Source organism: Zootoca vivipara, chromosome 12 (genome assembly GCF_965207765.1).
Source record: "Zootoca vivipara chromosome 12, rZooViv2.hap1.1, whole genome shotgun sequence".
Classification (NCBI taxonomy): Eukaryota; Metazoa; Chordata; class Lepidosauria; order Squamata; family Lacertidae; genus Zootoca; species Zootoca vivipara.
The window spans coordinates 39,018,321-39,041,408 of NC_142595.1; the positions used below are offsets into that span (position 1 = coordinate 39,018,321).

At 46.8% G+C, this 23,088-nt stretch overlaps 1 protein-coding gene across 1 annotated transcript in view; it reads left to right on the top strand.

Annotated features, from left to right (window-relative positions):
• Window positions 1-777: 777 nt before the first annotated feature.
• TGFB1I1 (transforming growth factor beta 1 induced transcript 1) overlaps window positions 778-23,088 on the top strand; it is a 32,037-nt gene continuing 9,726 nt past the window's right edge. Inside the window, exons 1-3 of the mRNA XM_035135256.3 lie at window positions 778-895; window positions 19,028-19,185; window positions 21,765-21,844. Coding sequence (XP_034991147.3) covers window positions 883-895; window positions 19,028-19,185; window positions 21,765-21,844 — 251 coding nt within the window. The 5' untranslated portion in view covers window positions 778-882. The remainder of the gene's footprint in view (window positions 896-19,027; window positions 19,186-21,764; window positions 21,845-23,088) is intronic.

Below are 23,088 nucleotides of genomic sequence, written 5' to 3' on the forward strand. Positions count from 1 at the left end.
TAAGTCTCATCTCATTCCGCTCCCTAAAAGAAGCTAGCCGGCAGGAGCAATAGGCTGGACCTCTTCAGGAGGAGTCTCCCAAATGGCCAAGCAGCTCTCCTAGCTTTGAGCAGCTGCCACCCCCCCCCACACCTTTGCCCCAAACACACCAGCACAGCAGCAAAAGCCAAGGGGGTAATGCAAAGTATCCCAAGACCAGTTGAAAACCACAGGAGCTCAGGTAAAAATATAAAATCAAGTAGCTTAATAAGTTACTGCCTCTTCTTTACCACGTCCAAAATCGGCGGCCTTGCAGTCTCATGCTCCACACCGGTGCCAGAAGTAACTGCCTCCCCTCACTAGGCCTTACTTCCCTTTCCCAGAAGGTGCCTATATTCTCTTCTCTTCCACCCCAGGCCCCCACCCTGGCCCGCTATTAACTTTCCTGCAAGAGAATCCAGCTCCCCCACCCCCCTGCTCAAAAGACAAGACCCCTCAGAAATGGAACCCAGGCGTCCTAGCTGGGCAGATCAGGAGGCGATTTCTACGGGCTGCTTGCTTTATTACCCTGTAAAATCCCCCCCCCCGCGCCCTATAGGGTGGGATGGGGGGCGAGTGTTGGGGAGGGGGCAAGTTCCAGCGCGGTGCCCGGGCCCTGCAGCGCGAAGCGCTGTGGGGCGAGGGGGGGGGGCGCGTCTCCATCCTTCCTGCCCGAGCCTTGGATCCCCTTTGCCATAAATGGTCACCGCAGCGGCGGCAGCAGCAGCAGCAGCAGAGCAGCGGCGCGGGCGGCGCGGCAGTCGAGTGGGGCTGCGCTCCGGGAAGGCGCGTCACTGGGGCGGGGGCCGCCCAGCAGCCAGCCACCGGCCCCGGAGTCCGGGACCCAGTCCGCGCCCGCCCGGGATGGACGATCTGGGTAAGGAGAGCAGAGAGGGAGCCCCGTCCCCCCCCCCACCCCACCCCGCCGAGACCCCATCTCCCTCCTCCCTCCTCGCGCTCTTTCGCGCGTTCCTTTTCTTTCCTCCTCCTCTCTTTTTCCTTTTCTTCCGCGCTCCCTCTTGTCTTTCTCTCTGACAGTTTTTCCTTCTTGCATGCAGCCTGGCAGCAGTTCTTGACCCAAACCGATCTCCTTGCTTCCCATGTTGTCTGTCTGTCTGTCTGTCTGTCTGTCTGGCGAATTGCCCTCCTCTTTTTCTTCCCCCCTTTCTTCTTTTCACTTACTGCTCTCGATGAGGGTTTGGTGTGGTTTTTTTGGGTTTTTTTGTGCGCGATCCCCTCCTTCATTCATCTTGCCATATTTCCTTTCGACGCTCCTTCTGCCTGACTTTTTTGCTGTCCCCTTTTGTCCAATTTTCCGTCCTCCCGTCACTTCTTTTCTTACTCCTGCTACTGTGGGAAACACCCTTTGTGCCAGATGCTGTACACCCCCCACCCCACTCTCGGCAATGGATTCTTGTACAATCTTTGTGCTGTGCTGCTTTTGCAATAACTTTCTTTCACTCTTTACAAATGAAATCCCCTATTGGCTATTCCTCCCATTCTGTGGGCCCTTTCACACATTATGTGAGAACAAACCCTGGTTTAACCACTGAAATGACCGATTGCCCATTCTGGGCTTTCCTGATGGAAGAGTGTGTGTACTTGTGTCTGATACAAGTGTTTGCAAGCACACAAATTCCTATTGCCACCTGACGCCTGTGGCCCTCATTTCACATTTTCAAGCGTGCAAAAGTAATGTGTGAACTGGCACTTTATTCCTTGAGCCTGCTTTCTCTCTCTCTCTCTCTCTCTCTCTCTCTCTCTCTCTCTCTCTCCCTCCCTCCCTCCCTCCCTCCCTCCCTCCCTCCCTCCCTCCCTCCCCTCTATTTCTCTCTCTGACACCTCCTTCTGCTGGTCTTCCTCCTCCCTGGCTCCTTTCATCCATTGCCTCTCCTATTATCTCCCTCTTTTCCCTGAATGCCCCTCCCTGTCTCTCTCCCCATATCCTTGTAGCTGGCAGGGCGGGTGTCGAGGGTGGGGTGGGGTGGGGTGGGGTGGGGGAAGAGGCTGCGTTTCCTCAGCCCTTCCCATCCGGAGAAGGAATGTATTTCTCAGCGTATTCCTGTGGCTTTGCGGAATAGCTGAACAGCGGCTCGACGCCAGGGGAGAACAAGGGTGCTTTGCAGTCCTCTCTTAACTTCTCCAGCACCCTGCTGACATTGCCTGCAGCTGCCTCAGCTAGGCAGGAAATTGGGGGGGGGGCGCTCCTCTGCACCCCGGCATTCCTGGGAGAAAAGTTGCAGCAGAGAACCCAGAAATCTGAAGTCCTCATCCATTCCCTTTACTTCAAACTAGATCAGAAACTAGCGCCACATCTGCATTATAATCTAAAGCAGGTTTTTGACACTTGAAACTGTCATTGCTCCCTCCCATGAGGAATCCTTGAAACTGTAGTTTGTTTAGGGTGCTGAGGGTGTTAGGAGAGCCCTTATTCCCTGCACAGAGTGGCAACTATCAGAGGGATGCAGCAATCAGTCCTTTTCCCCCAGAGAACTCTGGGAACTGTAGTAATGTGAGGGGAATAGAGGGGTCTCCTAGCTCCTCTCTGCATCCCTAACAAACAACAGTTCCCAGGATTCTCTGGAGAACGCCATGGCTGTTTAAAGTGGAACCATAGTGCTTTAAATGTGTGGATGTGAGTGTGGATGTATTGGATAGGGATTCCCAGACTGTCCACGCCCGATAGACCACTTGAAAATAGCAGAAGCTCTTGGTGGACCGCTTAATGATATTTCTGTCTGTTGCTGCAGTTTTAATGTACTGTGCTGGATGATGCCTGGTTACTAATTGCATTTCTAATTGCTTTTATTTCTCCCTTTGTATTTTATTGTTCTCAACTTGAATCTCACAGAATGCAATCTAAAATACAATAGCAGGCCTACCATACAACATAAAAAGAAGCAATAAGAAAAAATTAAAATTCAATAGAGATATTCAGGGCACCGCACCAGCCGGTCCCAATGCTGCTCCTGCTGTTCTTGACAGACGCACAGTGGACCATCTGGTCAACGGGCCACTGGTGGCTTGTGGACCACAGTCTGGGAACCTCTGGCCTAAGACCCAAAAGATGCTTTGCTCCCTGGCACTGCCCTGCGGCGTTCCACATAAAGTAGGTGACCAGGCTGGTAGCTGAATCTTCCACTGGTGTGTGGGGCAGGTCCCTCCACTTTTCCTGAGGCCTGCAGGGTAGCATAGGGAGCAGGCAGCTGGCCTTTGGTGTAAGACTCACACCTCTGCCTAACACTTTGCAGTTGTTTCCTGTTTACCAGAAACTGCGGCCTGAAGTTGCTGCCTCATTCTGCATAATGGCAGGACCGGCTCTTGCCTCCAGTTTCCTCACAATGCTGGGAACAGAAACTCCCCACAGATCTATGGTGAACAGGCAAAGGAACACCTCTTATCCTTAGTGTATTAAAACACACACCTCCTACGTAGAACCCAGGAGCTCTGGCTGCCACCCAACCACCATCTTCTTTTATAATCCCTCTCCCAGTTGGTGCAAATTTGTGGAGCAATTAATCCTCCAGTTGCCGCTCAGCCAACTGATAGGAAAGCCAGGGTGAGAGAGCTCATCCCAGGGCAGTTTCGCTCTCTTGTGTGGGTTGAAGAAGATCGTATAACATGGATTGGCCACGCTTAAACTGTTGACTTTGGACTTATGTGCAAGGGGGTGTTGTACAAAGACTGCTAAAAGAAGCGATAGAGCCCTGTGCTTTTCAGGGAACGCTTGCGAGGAAGAGGGGGAAGAGTTATTTCCCAATCTCTACACCTCCCATTACAAGGAGATCGTGTCCGGTTTTGGGTGCCGGTTTTCTGTTGCAGAGGCAGATCTGATTCAAATGGGACGTAGCCCACCAGGAAGTTCTCCTAAGGCAGCCTCGGAAGCTCTCTAGGCGGCCTTGGGCCTATGATAGTCTTTTAGGCCTGGCCTACCTCGCAGGATTGTTGTGCCATTTAAATGCTTGAAGCTTCTTGGAGGAAGGGAGGATAAAACATGCATGGAACAAAGAAACCGAAATAAACATCAGCTGCGTGCATTAGTGGACAGACTCCTTGTTTGTGTGTGTTTAGATTTTTCAGCTTCAAGCACAGAAACGTCTTTCTTGCGGATTAACCAGTAGTTAGCGTTGAGAGGTGGTGGTCCTCTTTGATTCCATCTGCTGGCTCTGGGACGAAGCGTCAGTGCTCCGAGGGAGGTTATGGCTGCGTGTAGGCTCTTCCCCCTCTCCTCTCTGCCCTGCTCCCAGTCCCCATGTCTCTTATCCTCCCCTCTTGTATGTTACATTCCTGCGTCTCTCCCTCTGTGGTTTGCTTCTCAGCTTTAGACACATTTCTGCGCTGTGACATCAGCCAGAGAGGGGCGGGAGGCAAAGTTGAGAGAGTGAGAGAGAGAGGAAGAAAGGAAAGAAGGAAGAGAGAGAGAGACACCCCCCCTTTCCCCTTATTCTATGCTCGCACACCCCAGCAAACAGCTGGAATAGCAGTTAAAGATCCACTCTTTCTAATTATGCTCTCCAAATCCCTCTCCTTCTGACACCCCCTCCTCTTTTTGGCCTGAGATGACCTCTGGAAGAAGAGGCACACTCAGGCTTGAGCAAGCTTACTGGGTGAATTTACTGGAGAGTTGGTGAAGGGAGCAAGACGGCTGTGTGTCAGGGGCAAGGGGTGGGAGGGAATGGTTGTTGATGATGATGATAACAATAAAGTGACCGTCCAGCTGCGGGGAGAGTGTCTGGATGGGGAAGGAACTGAATGCAGCCTCAGATCCACTAGACTAGACGATGCGCTTCGTAGCAGAATTGCTGGACCCTCTTGGGAGATTTTCTGGCTTCAAAAGGACCTATGTGTTCTGCTCCAAATGTGCATTAAAATGGATGATTAGGGATACAGAAAAAGGATGTTGAAAGATGGAGATCCAGTGCAGATCTGGGAAAATACCCGTTGGAGGGGGATCAATTATTATGGCGGTTTATTTCCCACCACAAAGGCCTGAGTTTTAAGAGGACTTCTGAATGGCTGTCCCTCCAATGGGAGAGCACGGCTTGGAAGGGATCCATTATAATTATTGCCTGTGTGGTCAAAACAGCATGCTGGCTGGGAGGGATCACCAGGAATCCACAGGGTCAGATTAGAAGGGATCCCTGGGAGCCGGTTGCTTGGGGCTTTGAGGCAAAGAATCTGGCGGGAAGATGTGTGTGTTGTGCGTCCAGGAATACATTTGCGTTGCACGTGTGAATTTAATTATGAAACCGAGGGATTTAATTAAATGGGAACATTGCAATAATTAGGAATGTTAAAAGGAAAAAAAGAAGATTTGGCCAGACTGTCCTGACCTGGTGGTTTTGTAATGACATTTGCTGCGCTCTTGTTGTCGGCCCAAGTGCTGCTAACATTTATCCTGTAGCATCCGCAGTGTGTGCTGGAGTCTAGGCTGGAGTGGTACAGTCCCTGCCTTAGATAGAGCCAACGTGTTAAAGCAAATGGACTGGGCGAATGGGATGGAGGGGACTTTGAAAGGTTCTTGTGGAGGACCTAGGAGGTATTAACACAAGCGGTGTATGGCCGGGTGGGCAATGGTGCACGTCTCTTTGTTAAGCAGGGCCTTGTGGGCTTCTGGAGGCCTACACCAGCCTTCGCCAACCAGGTGCCCTCCACAGGCTTCAGACTACAACTCCTATCAGGTTGCGTGTGGCGAGGGGCACCTTGTCAATATCTTTATCATTCCAGGACTGCCGACTGGCTTTGGGGGCACTTGAGAACCATGTCGGCATCTTGTTTATATAGGCGCTGTCTCCTGGCATCTTGGGACAAGCTGGCTGAGACCAGGAGGATGAACAGACTGCTTGTCCCAGATGCACATCTGATCTGCCGCAGATGGTCTGTTGGGTTTAGGGAACTCAAAAAGGCCTCTGTGGTGGACATCTCACTCTGGGTTGGAAAATTGCGGGGAGGGGGTCCTTTGTACAAAAGAGTGATTGTGTGGGAAGGCCGAGCAACCTTGCCTGCAGTTGAAACGGAAAGTTTAAGTCTCTGTGGGCAAGGAGACTTGAGGCTTGATGGAAAGCAACAAACTTGTAAGCCCATGCAGGGAGAATTCAATACTGAGGTCAAAATTTCCTGGGCTCGTCCCAAGAACATGGTTTAAATTCTAAGGCTTTGACCCTGTGAGGAAGTAAGGAAGGCTCTGAGCATGTGCAAGAAAACTACATCCCTTTAGCTCTGAACAATACATCAACTTCGGCCTACCTCACAAGGTTGTTGTGATTCTTAATCTCAGGGTTGTGGGTTCGAGCCCCATGTTGGGCAAAAAAATTTCCTGTATTTGGTGAGGGCCCTCATACTGCCCATCAGTCTCTCTCCCTGCAGATTAATAATACTAAATCGAGTATAATCCAGGCATAGGCAAACTCTGCCCTCCAGATGTTTTGGGACTACAACTCCCACCATCCCTAGCTAACGGGACCAGTGGTCAGGGATGATGGGAGTTGTAGTCCCAAAACATCTGGAGGGCCGAGTTTGCCTATGCCTGGTATAATCCCTGGGTTCTTTAGTGGTTGTTGTCAGGGGGAACGGTTTGAACAAGGATGCTTTGAGTTCTTTGGGATGAATGAGGACTAGCGACTTTAGCAGTATAGGCACTGGCTGTTTCAGAACCTTAGCTGGGTTCATTTCCTTTATGTCAATCAGAACTAGAGAGCTGGAGAACTAGAGAGTTGCTTCACGAGAAGGCCTCTCTGTGTGCTTTATTACACACACAAAAAGCACAAAAATAAATACAGTGGTACCTCGGGTTAAGAACTTAATTCGTTCTGGAGGTCTGTTCTTAACCTGAGGTACCACTTAAGCTAATGGGGCCTCCCGCTGCCACCGCACGATTTCTGTTCTCATCCTGAAGCAAAGTTCTTAACCCGAGGTACTATTTCTGGGTTAGCGGAGTCTGTAACCTGAAGCGTCTGTAACCTGAAGCATCTGTAACCCGAGGTACCACTGTAATTGGATCTCAGAGCATAGGATGGTTGTGGGGGAAGTCAACCACATTTTAATCTCATTGAAATTAAAGCGTTTCGATTACCAGTATGTTCCAATAATTTTAGCGAGACTTAGGCTGCAATCTTAACCATGTCTACTCAGAAGTAAACCCCCCTGGATTCAATGGGGCTTGCTCCCATGTAAGTGGCCTTAGAATTCCTCTGGATTCCGCCTAGGCTCTGAAGGCGCATGACGTGCCCACTTTGCTCAAGCAAAGCAGCTCTGGGTCTGATCTATGCCTGGATATGGGAGCTTGCCTGGCAAGTCTGCATAGGCCACTCTAACCTCAGTGGAGCCAATGACTCATAAACAAACAGGCATTTCTTTCGGATCTGTCATCCAGCCCACTCCTCGTATCTTCTCTGAAGTTTGCTGGGATGTGACATTATCTGAGTGCGCAAATCCTGCTGATTTGTACCAGGGAGAATGCTAAACTTCCTGAGAAAGCACAGTATTCCTTCCGGTGAGGAATACGGTTGCAAGAGGGAAAGGGACAAAGTTCAGTGTGAGAGCACATGCTTTGGGTGGTTCGATCCCCGGCATCTCTAGTTAGGGCTCCTTCCTGAAACCCTGGAGAGCTGCTGTCAGTCAGTGTCGACAGTATTGAGGTATATGGACCAATGGTCTGACTCTGCGTAAGCTTACTAGGCATGGCCTAGGCTGGATCCTGTTGACCTGCTGTGGGTTGGTTGCCATTATCTTTTAATAAAATGCTTTATGAATAATAATAATAATAATAATAATAATAATAATAATAATTTATTATTTATACCCCACCCATCTGGCTGGGTTTCCCCAGCCACTTTGGGCGGCTTCCAACAGAAAAATGAAATAAAATAATCTATTAAAAATTAAAATCCTCCCTAAACAGGGCTGCCTTCAGATGTCTTCTAAAAATCTGGTAGCTGTTTTTCTCTTTGACATCTGATGGGAGGGCGTTCCACAGGGCGGGCGCCACCACCGAGAAGGCCCTCTGCCTAGTTCCCTGCAACTTGGCTTCTCGCAACGAGGGAACCACCAGAAGGCCCTCGGTACTGGACCTCAGTGTCCGGGCAGAACGATGGGGGTGGAGACGCTCCTTCAGGTATACTGGACCGAGGCCATTTAGGGCTTTAAAGGTCAGCACCAACACTTTGAACTGTGCTCAGAAACGTACTGGGAGCCAATGTAGATCTTTCAAGACCAGTGTTATGTGGTCTCGGTGGCCGCTCCCAGTCACCAGTCTAGCTGCCGCATTCTGGATTAGTTGTAGTTTCCGGGTCACCTTCAAAGGTAGCCCCACGTAGAGCGCATTGCAGTAGTCCAAGCGGGAGACAACCAGAGCATGCACCACTCTGGCGAGACAGTCCGTGGGCAGGTAGGGTCTCAGCCTGCGTACTATATGGAGCTGATAGACAGCTGCCCTGGACACAGAATTAACCTGCGCCTCCATGGACAGCTGTGAGTCCAAAATGACTCCCAGGCTACGCACCTGGTCCTTCAGGGGCACAGTTACCCCATTCAGGGCCAGGAAGTCCTCCACACCTGCCCGCCTCCTGTCCCCCACAAACAGTATTCCTCCTCTCTTGTGCAGGAGTGCACCTCGATATCTAGATTAAAAGAAAGAAAGAAAAACCCAGGGCAAACAGTGTCAAGTCTATCCTCTTGCTGTAAGACTATCCTTCCCCATCAATATATGCAGAGAGGGCATTGGACTGTGGCAAGTGGAGAACCAGTCAAGATGGGATTATATAGGGAGATATACGTACAATCTGGGCCAATATATAAAAAGGATGCAATAGATGGTTGCTTAAATAATGTAAAATCAGGCCATGCTTCCTTTTCAGTATTAAACACAAGGAAAAGCCAGCTACTGGCTTGCTTGCTTGTGTTTCTGAGGCAGCAGGCCTGGCTGGGGTGGGGTGGGGGTGGCCTTGCAGCTTATTTTGGGGTCTTGCAGCCTAACTTTAGCATTCTCCCAGGCCCCGCACATTCAGCTGCTGGATACTGGAAGAGGAGAAAATCAGAGACTTCTGTCTCTCCCCAGATTTTACTATATGAGGGTCATTCAAGGGGGAACTTTCCTTTGGTGTGTTTGTGTGGAGGGAAGGTTCCGATTGTGTCGAAAGGACTGGTTGCAGTCCTCAGCAGTATTACCATTCCAGAAGACACTTGTGGCTATCTGAGCACCAATTGGGTGGATTCGCAATTGGGGAGAATTGCTATCAGGTCTTGCTTGCAAATTTCCCATTGACATCTGGCTGGCCACTGTGAGAACAAGATGGTTGAATAAATAGTATGGACAAGGGAGGAATTCAGTTCGGTTTGCAATGAACCTACCTAATCCACACTTCCCAAAACTGTATACAAATCAAAACGCAGCCATTTCTTTGAAATTTGCACTGCTCCAAATTTTGCAATGCAGCTCTCCAGCCAAGTCATGGGTGCAAAACTCCATATATTTGGGTGGTGCTTCAAAAGGAATATATGAGTGAAAATCATGTACAATATATTGGGGGGGGTTGGTCTGCCAAAAAACGTGTCTTTTGGGGCAGAATTACATTCGAAAACTAGGAGAAAATTGCATTAAATGCTGGTGAATTTTTGTGAGGATTAAAAAAATAATAATTCCCGCAAACTGATGAAGAAATGTGGGAAACTTAACCTAAGAATGGAAAACTGAGAAACTGAAAGAAACTGTAATGGTTATGTTTGCTCCTTCCTACTAGATGAGCCTTTGGGAGAGATCTAGCAGGGCTCCTCTATAGTCCTTATATGGGGGGGGGGCAGTGGCATTGTTAAGAATGAGGATGCTTGCCTTTTCTGCTTTAAGAGCTGGAATTGATAGTGATCCTCCCCCCCTCTGCCCCTTCCTCTCCCCTACTCTGTCCCTCATGTTTACAGTGGAACCTTGGTTTATGAACACCTCGGTTTACGAATTTTCGGTTTACGAACACCGCGGACCCATCTGGAATGGATTAATTCACTTTCCATTACTTTCAATGGGAAACGTTCGCTTCAGTTTATGAACGCTTCAGTTTAAGTACTCTGCGGTATGGGAATGTTAGGGATGTGGATTAGGATATATTATTAGATAGATCCTATCCAAGCTCGTGTTAGCAAGCTTCCAATATCAGCAGAGTGACATTCCCCTTTTGTGCGCAGCAAAGCATGTGCGTTAGATTCGCTAGAATCTCTATAACAATATTACACTTTATAGTTCAATATTACACTTCCTGGCAAAAGTCCCCTTTGTCCCTCTTAAAAGAAATACACAACACAGTGTTTATAAAATAAGATAGAGTTTACTTACAGTTTCATCCTGAAATTCCTTCAGTAGCACCTTAAAGACCAACTAAGTTTTTATTTTGGTATGAGCTTTCGTGTGCATGCACACTTCTTCAGATACAGTGAAATGGAAGTTTCCAGGCACTTATGTAGAGAAGGGGTGGGGAGGGGTGGGGATGGGGAGGGGGGATCACTCAGAAGGGTGGTGGAAATGGGTGATTGACTGACTGATAGCTGTTGATGACCGCAAACGACTGCAAATGGTTTTGCATGAAAAAGCAAGGGTTGAGATGGCTGAAGATCGCTTATCATGTATAATGAGATAAGAACCCGATATCTCTGTTCAAACCAGGTCCCTCCATGGTTTTGAGCTTGGTGATAAGTTGCAATTCAGCAACTTCTCTTTCCAGTCTATTTCTGAAATTCTTTTGTAGTAAGACAGCTACTTTGAGATCTTGTATAGAATGTCCTGGGAGATTGAAGTGTTCTCCTACTGGTTTTTCTGTCTTCTGGTTCCTGATGTCAGATTTATGTCCATTTATCCTTTGGCGTAGGGTTTGGCCTGTTTGTCCAATATAGAGAGCTGAAGGGCACTGTTGGCATTTGATGGCATACACAATGTTAGAGGATGAGCAATTAAATAGTCCTGAGATGGTATGTTGGATGTTGTTGGGGCCAGTAATGGTGTTGTCTGGGTGTATGTGGCAGCAAAGTTGGCATCTGGGTTTATTGCAGGCTCTGGTACCAGTGTCCATGTTAAGTCTGGTGGTTGTATTATTGTGGGTGAGGAGTTGTTTAAGATTGGGTGGCTGTCTGTAGGCAATGAAAGGTCTTCCTCCCAGAGCTTGAGAAAGGGAGCGGTCATTGTCCAGGAGAGGCTGTAGATCTCTGATGATGCGTTGTACTGTTTTAGCTTGGGAGCTGTATGTGATGACTAGTGGTGTTCTGTTATTTTCTTTTTTGGGTCTGTCTTGCAGCAGGTTCTCTCTAGGTATCTGTCTGGCTCTGTTGATCTGTTGTTTAACTTCATCAGGTGGATATTTTAGTTCTAAAAAGGTTTGCTGTAGATCTCTTAGGTGAGATTCTCTGTCTGTAGAGTTGGAACAGATGCGGTTGTAACGTAAGGCCTGGCTGTATACGATGGATTGTTTGGTATGTTTGGGATGGTAGCTAGAAGCATGTAGATATGTTTGTCGGTCAGTTGGTTTTCTGTATAAGGTGGTGTCTATACGTCCATCCTGTATTTTTATAGTAGTGTCCAAAAAATGTATTTCTTGCATAGATTGGTTCATTGTTAGGTTGATGGTGGGGTGAAAGTCATTGAATGTCTGGTGGAAGGTTTCCAGGGTCTGTTGTCCATGTGTCCAGATAATAAAAATATCGTCAATGTATCGCTACCATCCCAAACATACCAAACAATCCATCGTATACAGCCAGGCCTTACGTTACAACCGCATCTGTTCCAACTCTACAGACAGAGAATCTCACCTAAGAGATCTACAGCAAACCTTTTTAGAACTAAAATATCCACCTGATGAAGTTAAACAACAGATCAACAGAGCCAGACAGATACCTAGAGAGAACCTGCTGCAAGACAGACCCAAAAAAGAAAATAACAGAACACCACTAGTCATCACATACAGCTCCCAAGCTAAAACAGTACAACGCATCATCAGAGATCTACAGCCTCTCCTGGACAATGACCGCTCCCTTTCTCAAGCTCTGGGAGGAAGACCTTTCATTGCCTACAGACAGCCACCCAATCTTAAACAACTCCTCACCCACAATAATACAACCACCAGACTTAACATGGACACTGGTACCAGAGCCTGCAATAAACCCAGATGCCAACTTTGCTGCCACATACACCCAGACAACACCATTACTGGCCCCAACAACATCCAACATACCATCTCAGGACTATTTAATTGCTCATCCTCTAACATTGTGTATGCCATCAAATGCCAACAGTGCCCTTCAGCTCTCTATATTGGACAAACAGGCCAAACCCTACGCCAAAGGATAAATGGACATAAATCTGACATCAGGAACCAGAAGACAGAAAAACCAGTAGGAGAACACTTCAATCTCCCAGGACATTCTATACAAGATCTCAAAGTAGCTGTCTTACTACAAAAGAATTTCAGAAATAGACTGGAAAGAGAAGTTGCTGAATTGCAACTTATCACCAAGCTCAAAACCATGGAGGGACCTGGTTTGAACAGAGATATCGGGTTCTTATCTCATTATACATGATAAGCGATCTTCAGCCATCTCAACCCTTGCTTTTTCATGCAAAACCATTTGCAGTCGTTTGCGGTCATCAACAGCTATCAGTCAGTCAATCACCCATTTCCACCACCCTTCTGAGTGATCCCCCCTCCCCATCCCCACCCCTCCCCACCCCTTCTCTACATAAGTGCCTGGAAACTTCCATTTCACTGTATCTGAAGAAGTGTGCATGCACACGAAAGCTCATACCAAAATAAAAACTTAGTTGGTCTTTAAGGTGCTACTGAAGGAATTTTTTTATTTTACTTCGATCCAGACCAACACGGCTACCTACCTGTAACCAGTTTCATCCTGAGTTACAGCATAATCTCAGAAAGGCAGGCTTGCTTAGAAAAGTTACAAGTATATATATATCTAGAGACTACTTAGTAAAGTAAGACTCCATTTGGGCTCACTCTTGGCTGCAGGCCTAGAGTGAGAACCATGCTAACTAGAGATTCTCTGGAGATGTGTCCTCATCGAAGGAGGAAGTAGCTAAGAGAGCGAGTGATTGCAGGCTAGGGCTTTTGTCCCACCTAATCTCTTCAGCATATCTGGAGGAACAGGAACTGACCTGTAGTCAGGTGTCCCTCCAGGTGAGTTCCTGTTAGTGGACACTCTAGGAACTGTTGTGACTTGTCTGCCCCAGTGTTCCATCCCACAAACCCCTTCTCAGGCAATTCACAACATTCATTACATACAAAACAAAACATAAGCAACTTTATTCAACCACCCAAGAGTCCCAGCTTGACACACAGGTTCTGGAAACTCTGTCTTGGCAGGGGTTTTGTTAGGATGTCTGCTGTCATCTCTGAAGTGCAGCAGTACGACAGTTCGACAAGTCCATCTTGTATCATCTGGCGAACGTAGTGGTACCTGACCCCAATGTGTTTTGAGCGTGCTAGGAACTTCTCATTCTGCGCCAGCTTTAGACAGCTTTGGTTGTCCTCCAGCAGGCTTATAGGTTCCTTTCTCTCCACGCCAAAGTCTGTTAGGAGTTGGTCCAGCCAGGAAATCTCTCTGCACGCTTCTGTAGCCGCAACATATTCCGATTCTGTAGACGATAAAGCTATACATTTCTGTTTATAACTGCCCCATGTGATAGCTCCGCCCCATACATAAAAACATGCCCGCTTGTGGATTTATAATTAGAATTATCACCCGCCCAGTCAGCATCAGTGTACCCAATGAGTTTAGGGTCACTGACAGCTGGTAACTTTAATTTACAATCCATTGTACCCTTAAGATATCGAACCACCCTCTTCACACCAACCCAATCATGCTCAGTGGGACTACTCACTTTCCTGCTGAGAATCCCTACTGCATTGGCTAAATCAGGTCTGCATGTGGTAACTAAATACAAAAGTTTACCAATTGCTGAACGATACTCTGTGTTGTTTGGCAGCAGCTTCGAATCCTCTTGGTTCTTTAAGAAGTCTGTAGCCATCGCGGTGTCGACGGGTTTTGCATCCTGCAATTGCATACTCTCCAACAGTTCAATTATCTTTTGCTTCTGATTGAGTAGAAATGAACCATCCTGTTCTCTTTCCACTTGAATCCCGAGGTAATACTCAACTGGTCCTAATTCCTTCACTTGCACTTCCTTGTTGAGGTGCTGGACTACATTTTTATAATCCCTGTCATTTGACGTTGCGATTAAAAGGTCGTCAACGAAAGCAAGAATATAAGAAAATTGTCCATTACTCTGCTTAGTGTACAAACACTTGTCAGCTTCACCTTGCTTGTACCCAAGTTTCACCAGCATTCCATGCAATTTCAAGTTCCAGGCTCTGGCTGCTTGTTTTAAACCATACAGTCCCTTTTGAAGCTTGCAAACCAAATGTGCCTCATTTGGCTTTATAAAACCTTTAGGCTGCTTCATGTAAATTTCTTCAGAAATTTCCCCATGCAAAAACGCAGTAGCTATATCGATGTGTTTCACCTCCATCCCTTTTTGATGCTGCGATGCTTAAAAGTAATCTTACGCTACTGTATCTTACTGTCGGTGCAAAGACTTGGTCATAGTCGTGGCCATATTGCTGTGAAAAACCTTGTGCCACTAGTCTTGCTTTGTAACGTTGCACCTCCCCTTCTGAACCCCTTTTAACCTTGAACACCCATTTGCTCCCAATTGCTTTCTTACCAGCAGGTAATTCTGTGAGTGTCCAGGTCTTGTTCTTGTGCAGTGCGTCAAACTCCTCCTGCGCGGCTTTCCTCCAGAGACTAGCTTCGGTGGCTGGCATCTGCTCTACCTCTTCCCAAGTGGAAGGTTCTGGTGGAGACACCGACCCTGCAAAGTAGGACAGTCGTAGTGGCGGAACGCCCTTGTTGGTTCTGGATGAGCATCTGACCTCTGGTTGTGCAACCGCATCAGCATCCTCATCCTCCTCCAACGCTGGCATGTCCACGTACAGCTCCTCCTCTTCGTCTCTGGTGCCGCCAGGGGTCTGGACCTCTGCGTCTTCTGGGGTGTCGCCTGTAGGGGGTGTTGTGACACTAGAAGGTATATTAGTTCCTTGTGCTAAAGGAAAACTTATAAACTCTTCATCTGGTGACTCTCTAAAACAGTCAATAACAGTGTTCTTTGTATCAAACTTTCCTAGTTCATCAAAATGAACCACATGGTATGGGTCTGCTCTGCCACTCTTTGGATCTAGAACTCTATATCCCTTTCCTCCAGGAGCATATCCAACCAGGATACCTGCTTTTGCTCTGGAGTCAAGCTTGTGTCTGCACTCTTTGGGCACGTGGTAATAACAGACACTTCCAAACACACGTATGTGCTGCAGACTTGGGACTCTCCCGTGCCAAAGTTCAAATGGTGTGCGTTCTGCACCCTTTGTAGGCAATCTGTTTTGCAGATAAATCGCCGTATTCGCCGCTTCAGCCCATAGCTTCTGTGACAAGTTGGCCTCTTTTAACATGCACCTTGTCATCTCCATAATAGACCTAAACTTTCTCTCAGCAATGGAGTTCTGTTGAGGCGTGTAAGCAACTGTAGTTACATGTGCTATGCCTTCTTGTGCCATGATGGCCTTCATCTGCCGTGAGCAAAACTCTCCACCATTATCCGAAATTAAGGTGGAAGGAGCTCTCTGGAATTTGTTCTTCACCATGTTTAAGTACAGTTTGAACAATTCCGGTGTCTGACTCTTTTCCTCTAGAAAATATCCAACACAATATCTTGAGAAGTCATCTATAAATATCAGAATGTACTTATTGTTTCCTAGGGAAGGTACATTCAGCGGACCACATAGGTCAGTATGAACAGTGTCCATGACTTTTGTGCTTCTCTTCTCTGTACAACGTGGGAAGGAAGGCTTGACTGCCTTTTCAGTTATGCAAGTTGTACAGTTTGGCATTGGTGTACTGCAATTCTTTACCTGTAGACCTTTTACCAGATTTTCCTTCTGCATTTTCAGGATAACGTTGGTGTCCCTGTGTCCAAGCCTTTTGTGCCAGAGTTCCAGATCTGGTTGATCCTTTTCGCTGGGTTGTGCAACCCTTGCAGACTCATTCTCTGAAATATCAATCTCATACACATCATTGATTAGTTTGGCTTGAATAAACACTTCACCATCTTTTATCACATTGCATTGTCCATTTTTAAATATAATTTCACAACCTTTCTTGTCCAAGCTAGACACACTTATTAGATTACAGTTCAGCTTTGGTGCATACTTAACATTACTCACTGTAGTATCAAAAGACTCATTGTTCACTTTGAAATTCAAGTTCAAAGATCCTGCACCTATTGACTTTATAACATTTCCATCAGCAATTTCAATCTCAGACTGTTTATTATTGTCTATTTCATTGAAATATTCCCTTTTATAACAGAAGTGGCTGCTTGCTGCACTGTCCAGAAGCCACTTATTGCGCTTTCCTTCACAGCTCTGGAAAGCTACATTTCTTTCTTGCAATATCATTGCACGCCCATGACCCCCCTTCTTTTCGCCTTTTGGTGGAAAGGGGCGGGATTTATTCCTAGGTGCCCGGCATTCCTTCGCCATGTGCCCTTTTAAATTGCAGTTAAAGCAAATTATTTCCTTTGGCGTTTGTCTGGACCTTTGAAAATGCTTGGAAGCATAATTAGTGTCCCTTCTCCCTGTATTCCTTTCTGAAGAATCAAGGTAATCTCTGCATTCCTCTCTCAAATGATCAATCAGTTCTTCAAAAGTCAGGTCTTTTTCATGATCCATGCAACTCTTGAATGAACTGAAGCTTGGTCCTAGAGATGCTATCAAAAATGAAACCTTTGTTTCTTCATCAAGGGCTTTAGTAGTAAGATCAATCCTCTGAACAATTTCACTAAATTTGCTGATATGGTCAGTGAATTCTTCTCTTGAATTCATCCTCAGCGCAGTTAATTTGCTCATCAAATTCCTGTAGGAGTTCTTAGTAGATGCTCCATACCTGCGCTCAGTATCTTTTAAGATTTTAGCTGCATCATCTTTGCTATTAACTGATGTTAGATGCCTGTTGCGAAGTCCACTCAAAATTATGTATCTGGCCTCGCTGTTCATGCGTTTCCAATTTGCTATCTTGGCTAAATCCTCTGCTGTTGTGCCAGTAGGCATAGGTTTTTCAATGGCATCCAAAACATTCCTTGCATCTAAAAATGCTATCAGGCGTTGTTTCCAAAATACATAATTGTCATCATCTAGAGCCATGAATCCTGGCTTAACTCCACTATCAAAATCTGCAAAAGCCATCTTGGAATCTCAAAATTCTAAAAATTTCTCAAAATTCAAAAATTTGCCAAAAATTCCAAAATCAAAATCTCTAAAAAATATCTCAAAATGCAAAATAATCTTCACTGCCTCTGAGTTCTCAGTGCTGTAAACTCTGAGGGAGGGGAGGGGTAGCTAATCCCCTAGGCACACTGGATAACAATAGACCATGTGCTTACCAGGAAGTTCTAACTGAAAAAATCCTACTCAGTTCAAAATCACAATCCAAAGCAATCCTTCAAAAATACACAAAAATACGCAGTCCTGGGCCGTAATAACCCTTTATGGGAATGTTAGGGATGTGGATTAGGATATATTATTAGATAGATCCTATCCAAGCTCGTGTTAGCAAGCTTCCAATATCAGCAGAGTGACATTCCCCTTTTGTGCGCAGCAAAGCATGTGCGTTAGATTCGCTAGAATCTCTATAACAATATTACACTTTATAGTTCAATATTACACTTCCTGGCAAAAGTCCCCTTTGTCCCTCTTAAAAGAAATACACAACACAGTGTTTATAAAATAAGATAGAGTTTACTTACAGTTTCATCCTGAGTTACAGCATAATCTCAGAAAGGCAGGCTTGCTTAGAAAAGTTACAAGTATATATATATCTAGAGACTACTTAGTAAAGTAAGACTCCATTTGGTCTCACACTTGGCTGCAGGCCTAGAGTGAGAACCATGCTAACTAGAGATTCTCTGGAGATGTGTCCTCATCGAAGGAGGAAGTAGCTAAGAGAGCGAGTGATTGCAGGCTAGGGCTTTTGTCCCACCTAATCTCTTCAGCATATCTGGAGGAACAGGAACTGACCTGTAGTCAGGTGTCCCTCCAGGTGAGTTCCTGTTAGTGGACACTCTAGGAACTGTTGTGACTTGTCTGCCCCAGTGTTCCATCCCACATGCGGACCATCTGGAACAGATTAATCCACTTTCCATTACTTTCAATGAGAAAGTTCGCCTCAGTTTATGAACGCTTCAGTTTATGAACAGACTTCCGGAACCAATTGTGTTCATAAACCGAGGTACCACTGTACATCAAAGCCTCTCATCAAAGGCTGCACTGGCTCCCGGTGGATCAGATTTAAGGTGCTGGTTTTGACCTTTAAAGCCCTATGCAGCCCAGGACCCTCATACCTATGGGACCGCCTCTCCTGGTATGCCCCGCAGAGGACCTTAAGGTCCACAAATAACAACGTTTTGGAGATCCCGAGCCATAAGGTGGTTAGATTGGTCTCAACTAGGGCCAGGGCCTTTTCAGTACTGGCCCCGACTTGGTGGAACGCTCTCTCACAGGAGACCAGGGCCCTGCGGGATTTGACATCTTTCCGCAGGGCCTGCAAGACGGAGCTGTTCCGCCTGGCCTTTGGGCTGGACTCAGTCTGACCCCTATGCTTTCCTCCCTTATGGTTTTGATTTGGGCTACTTTAAAATGAGGCTGCATTAAAAAAAATTAAATTTAAATTGTATTTTAACCCATATTTTAATTAATTGTTTTTCTTTCTTTTACGTCTTATTGTAATTTTACTGGTGTCAGCCACCCTGAGCCGGGTTTTGACCGGGGAGGGCGGGGTATAAATAAAAATTAATAATCTTATTCTTATTCCCCAGGTCTCCCCATATTCCTAGAATGCCCTCTTCCTGACTTCCTGCCTGCTCTTTCCCGCTATTCCCCCCGTTCTCAACCTGCCTCATCTCTTTCTGTACTAGATGCTCTCCTGGCTGATCTGGAGACAACAACCTCCCATATATCCAAACGCCCGGTCCTGCTTACCGACTCTGGAGGAGCCCACCCCAACGGGCTGAGCCAAGACGGGACCCCAGACCCCAAGCCAAGTCCTCCACCGTACAACAACCCTCAGCAGCAGGTAAGCATTTGGGGAGCTTAAGCAGGGGGCAGAGGAGCTCTGTGGGGCAATAGACCTTAGCTCAGGGAGTGTCTCCCTCTCATTAGCATCAGTGCTTAACCAAAACTTGTTTGAAGGGAGGTGAAAGGTGTTATGGGAGGAAAGGAAACAAGCCAACAGGCATTGCCATCGAGTTATGTATGTAGCTGCTGCTTTGGGAATAAACACTCTGTTTGTTTCTTTAAAGGAACAGAACGCATGTCCATAAAAATAATAATCATTTATTTGAATGTTGCCTTGACATAGTAAACCCTGCTCAAGGCAGCTCGTGACACAAAGAAAAATGATATAATTCACTAAAGCTCCAAAATATAACGAAATTTTAACGCTCAAAAAAGGTTGAGAACATTTCACTGGGAAATATACAATAAAAGTAAGCATTAATTGATTGATCTTATCTAAAGGTGGCAAATGACCAATGATTAAAAAAAATAAAAGTTTCTTAAAACAACTCTGGTGCAGATGCAGTCTGGGAAAAATCTTAACTCAAAAGGCTTTGCTGAAAGAGGAAGGTCTTCAGTAGGCACCAAAGAGATAACAGAGATGGTGCTTGTCTGATATTCACGGGGAGGGAATTCCAAAGGAAAGGTACTACAAGAAGGATTACTGAATTCTTACTTCCTGAGGAACTCAACTCCTGATTAGGTGGTATCTGCAAGAGGCCCTCACTTGTAGAGCGCAGTGATTGATTGGGTATGTAAGGGGTGAGATGTTGATAGTCTGACTGCTGGGTGTGGTGGTGGCCTGTGCAGCCTCTCAACTACAGTTATACCTCGCATTGTGTTCACTGTGGGTTGAGTACTTTCGGGTTAAGTACTTGGCGGACCCGGAAGTGTTTACTTCCGGGTTCCGCCCCGCACACATGCGCAGAAGTGTTCATGCGTGCTTCGCTTGTGCGCAGAAGCGCTTTATTGGTGCTTTGCGTGTGCACGGAAGCACCGCTTTGGATACGTACTTTTTGGGGTGCGGACGGCACCCCGGAACGGATCCAGAGGTACCACTGTACTCTACTGAAAAACTTCTTTAGGGAGGAGCTTAGTGATGTCATTAATTCCCAGCCAATCAGCACTGTGCACAGCCTCAAACACCTAGTTCCAGTTTTTACCTGAGCTCCATCATTGCTTGTACTTCATGGTAAAGGTAAAGGTAAAGGGACCCCTGACCATTAGGTCCAGTCGTGACTGACTCTGGGGTTGTGACGCTCATCTCGCGTTATTGGCCGAGGGAGCCGGCGTACAGCTTCCAGGTCATGTGGCCAGCATGACAAAGCTGCTTCTGGCGAACCAGAGCAGCGCACGGAAATGTCGTTTACCTGCCCGCTGTAGCAGTACCTATTTATCTACTTGTACTTTGACGTGCTTTCGAACTGCTAGGTTGGCAGGAGCTGGGACCAAGCAATGAGAGCTCACCCCGTCGCGGGGATTTGAACCGCCGACCTTCTGATCGGCAAGCCCTAGGCTCTGTGGTTTAACCCGGTAAACTATCATTAATGGCTTTCCATGATCACACCTTACTAGTTTGTTTGTCTTCTGGGCTCATGCTGGGAGGAAACAAGCCATGATCTCTGGCTTAGCATTACCAGGGGTCAATGTTTATATCTCTCCCAGCAAACCATGTGTGGCAGTCACACTTAATTCTGAGCTTACCGGTTGCAGTTAGCTGGAGCCAAACACACCATGATATCTGTTTCAGATGTAATGCTAAGCTAGGGGTCGTGGTTTGCTTCCTCTGTGTACCATCACACGAAACCATTAACTATGGTTTATTTACTGTTACATGAGAATGAGGTCACCACCTTCTCTCCCAGAGGGAACTCAAGTACGGCTTTGCCACAGGAATGGGGAACCCTTTTCAGACTGAGGGCCACATTTCAGGAGCTGCATGACAGGGGCAAAAATGGACAGAGAAACAAATGCAATTTTTTTTACCTGTGTACAGTAGGCAGGTTTTACCAGCGCTCCTTTTGCACTTATCCATTGAAGAAAGCAAGAAGCAGGATCAAAGTTCAAGGACACATTCCAGCCAGGCAAAAACACTCATGGAGGGTACACATTAGGGCTGGTCGTAGGTGGGACCTGGGGAGAGGGGTGTGGCCAAAGAGGAGCCTGGAGAGGCCAGGAAGGCTGCATTTGGTCCACAGGTTCGAGACTCCTCGCTCCTGGTTTACCAGAATGTGTGACCAGTATGTCTAAACAAAATGTGCACTTTTGCAGTGAGCTGACCACCCAAATGATGTACAGTTGTATGTATGACTTGAGGCAGGAATTACTCCCCAAATACTTCCTTTGTCCCACTGATCAAGGTTTTGCAAGTTTTTGGAACAGGATAAGAACCCAGATGAGCAGCGCTCCCTTTTCCTTGCTGCTTCCAATGCTCTAGAAAGAAAGAAAAAAACCTGTCCATCTCTAGACGGTTCGTCTTTGCATGTGGATTATTCAGAGGCTTAATGTTCTTCTAGTTAGTCTGTGTCTGTCCAGTGCAGCAAGATGCGAACTCTTTCCTCTGGTTTTACAACATCCATCTCCACCTTTAAATCTCAGGCTGGGACCACAGCCATGCCGGTAGACTCATTCCCAGCATCGACCATGCAGGGCGGAAGTGACAAAGAACACCTGTACAGGTAAACAGTGGGTTGTTTTGTGGGGCCTCTCTGCATGCACACGAGAGACGGCTTATGTCCCTAACATTACCTTGGGTGCGTTTAGGGCAGTGATGGACAACCTTTTGAGCTTGGTGCGTCAAAATTTGCCAAAAAAACCCCGAGCATAACTCGGGTGGTATGTCACTTCGAGAAAAACCCATAATTTCATGATATTTAAAATGTATAATTGTTTCCCCTTTAAAAAAGGAAAAAGGGGAGGGCCGTGTGTCACCGAAAATGGCTATGCGTGTCAGTGCTGACATGCGTGTCAAAGGTTCGCCATCACTGGTTTAGGGGAACCATTTCTCCCATTTCCTCAGCCATTTCCCCAAATAAGGTGAAAGCATGACTTTCAAATGCAAGGAAGGGAAACAGTTATGGTTTATGGTTATGAGAGGAGCAGGAGAACAAAGATGTGGGGAAATAAGCTGTGAAAAAAAGAAGGTGACTTTTTTATTGAAGAAAAGATGGTGGAGGCAAACCTATGAACCACAGGGTCTGCCTCAGGGAAGTTTCTTAATGTTTGATGTCTTATTGTGTTTTAATTTGTTGGAAGCTGCCCAGAGTGGCAGTCAGATGGGCAGAACAACAACAACAACAACAACAACAACAACAGTGGTGCATTTTCCAGATGTTGTTGGACTACAACTCCCATCATCCCTGGCCATCGGCCTTGCTGGCTGAGGCTGATGGGAGCTGTAGTCCAAGAACCTGCCACCTTCATTACATATCTCTTTAGGCACCAGGCGAAACCATTTATAACCAGGCCCAGAGCAAATGTGCCTCTGATCAGGGACTGGGACTCTCTCCCCCATTAATAGTTGCACCAGGGAGAATTTAGGTGCAGAGAATCTCCTACCTCTGAATGCTGGTTGCTGGGAATCACAAGTGGGGAGAGCTGCGGTTGCATCTCAGGCGCTGCTTCCCAGAGGCATCTGGTTGGCCACTGCAAGAACAAGATGCTGGCCTAGATCCAGCAGGCTTATACTATCTTGCTTATAATCTTAACATGGTGTGTGCCGTTCCTCCTATTGCTACAGCTCTTTGATGGGAGAGGTGGCGAGCACCAAAATTCTCCTTCCTTCGGCCAATATCAGAAACACCTTTTCCTTGGCCCGATTTGGAGGGCCACAAGCGCCAGGGTGTGGGAAGCTGTGAGGAGCAAGAAATACAACGAGGAGTTTGGCCTCCCTGGGAGCTGTGCCCAGCTCCCCTGGCCTCAT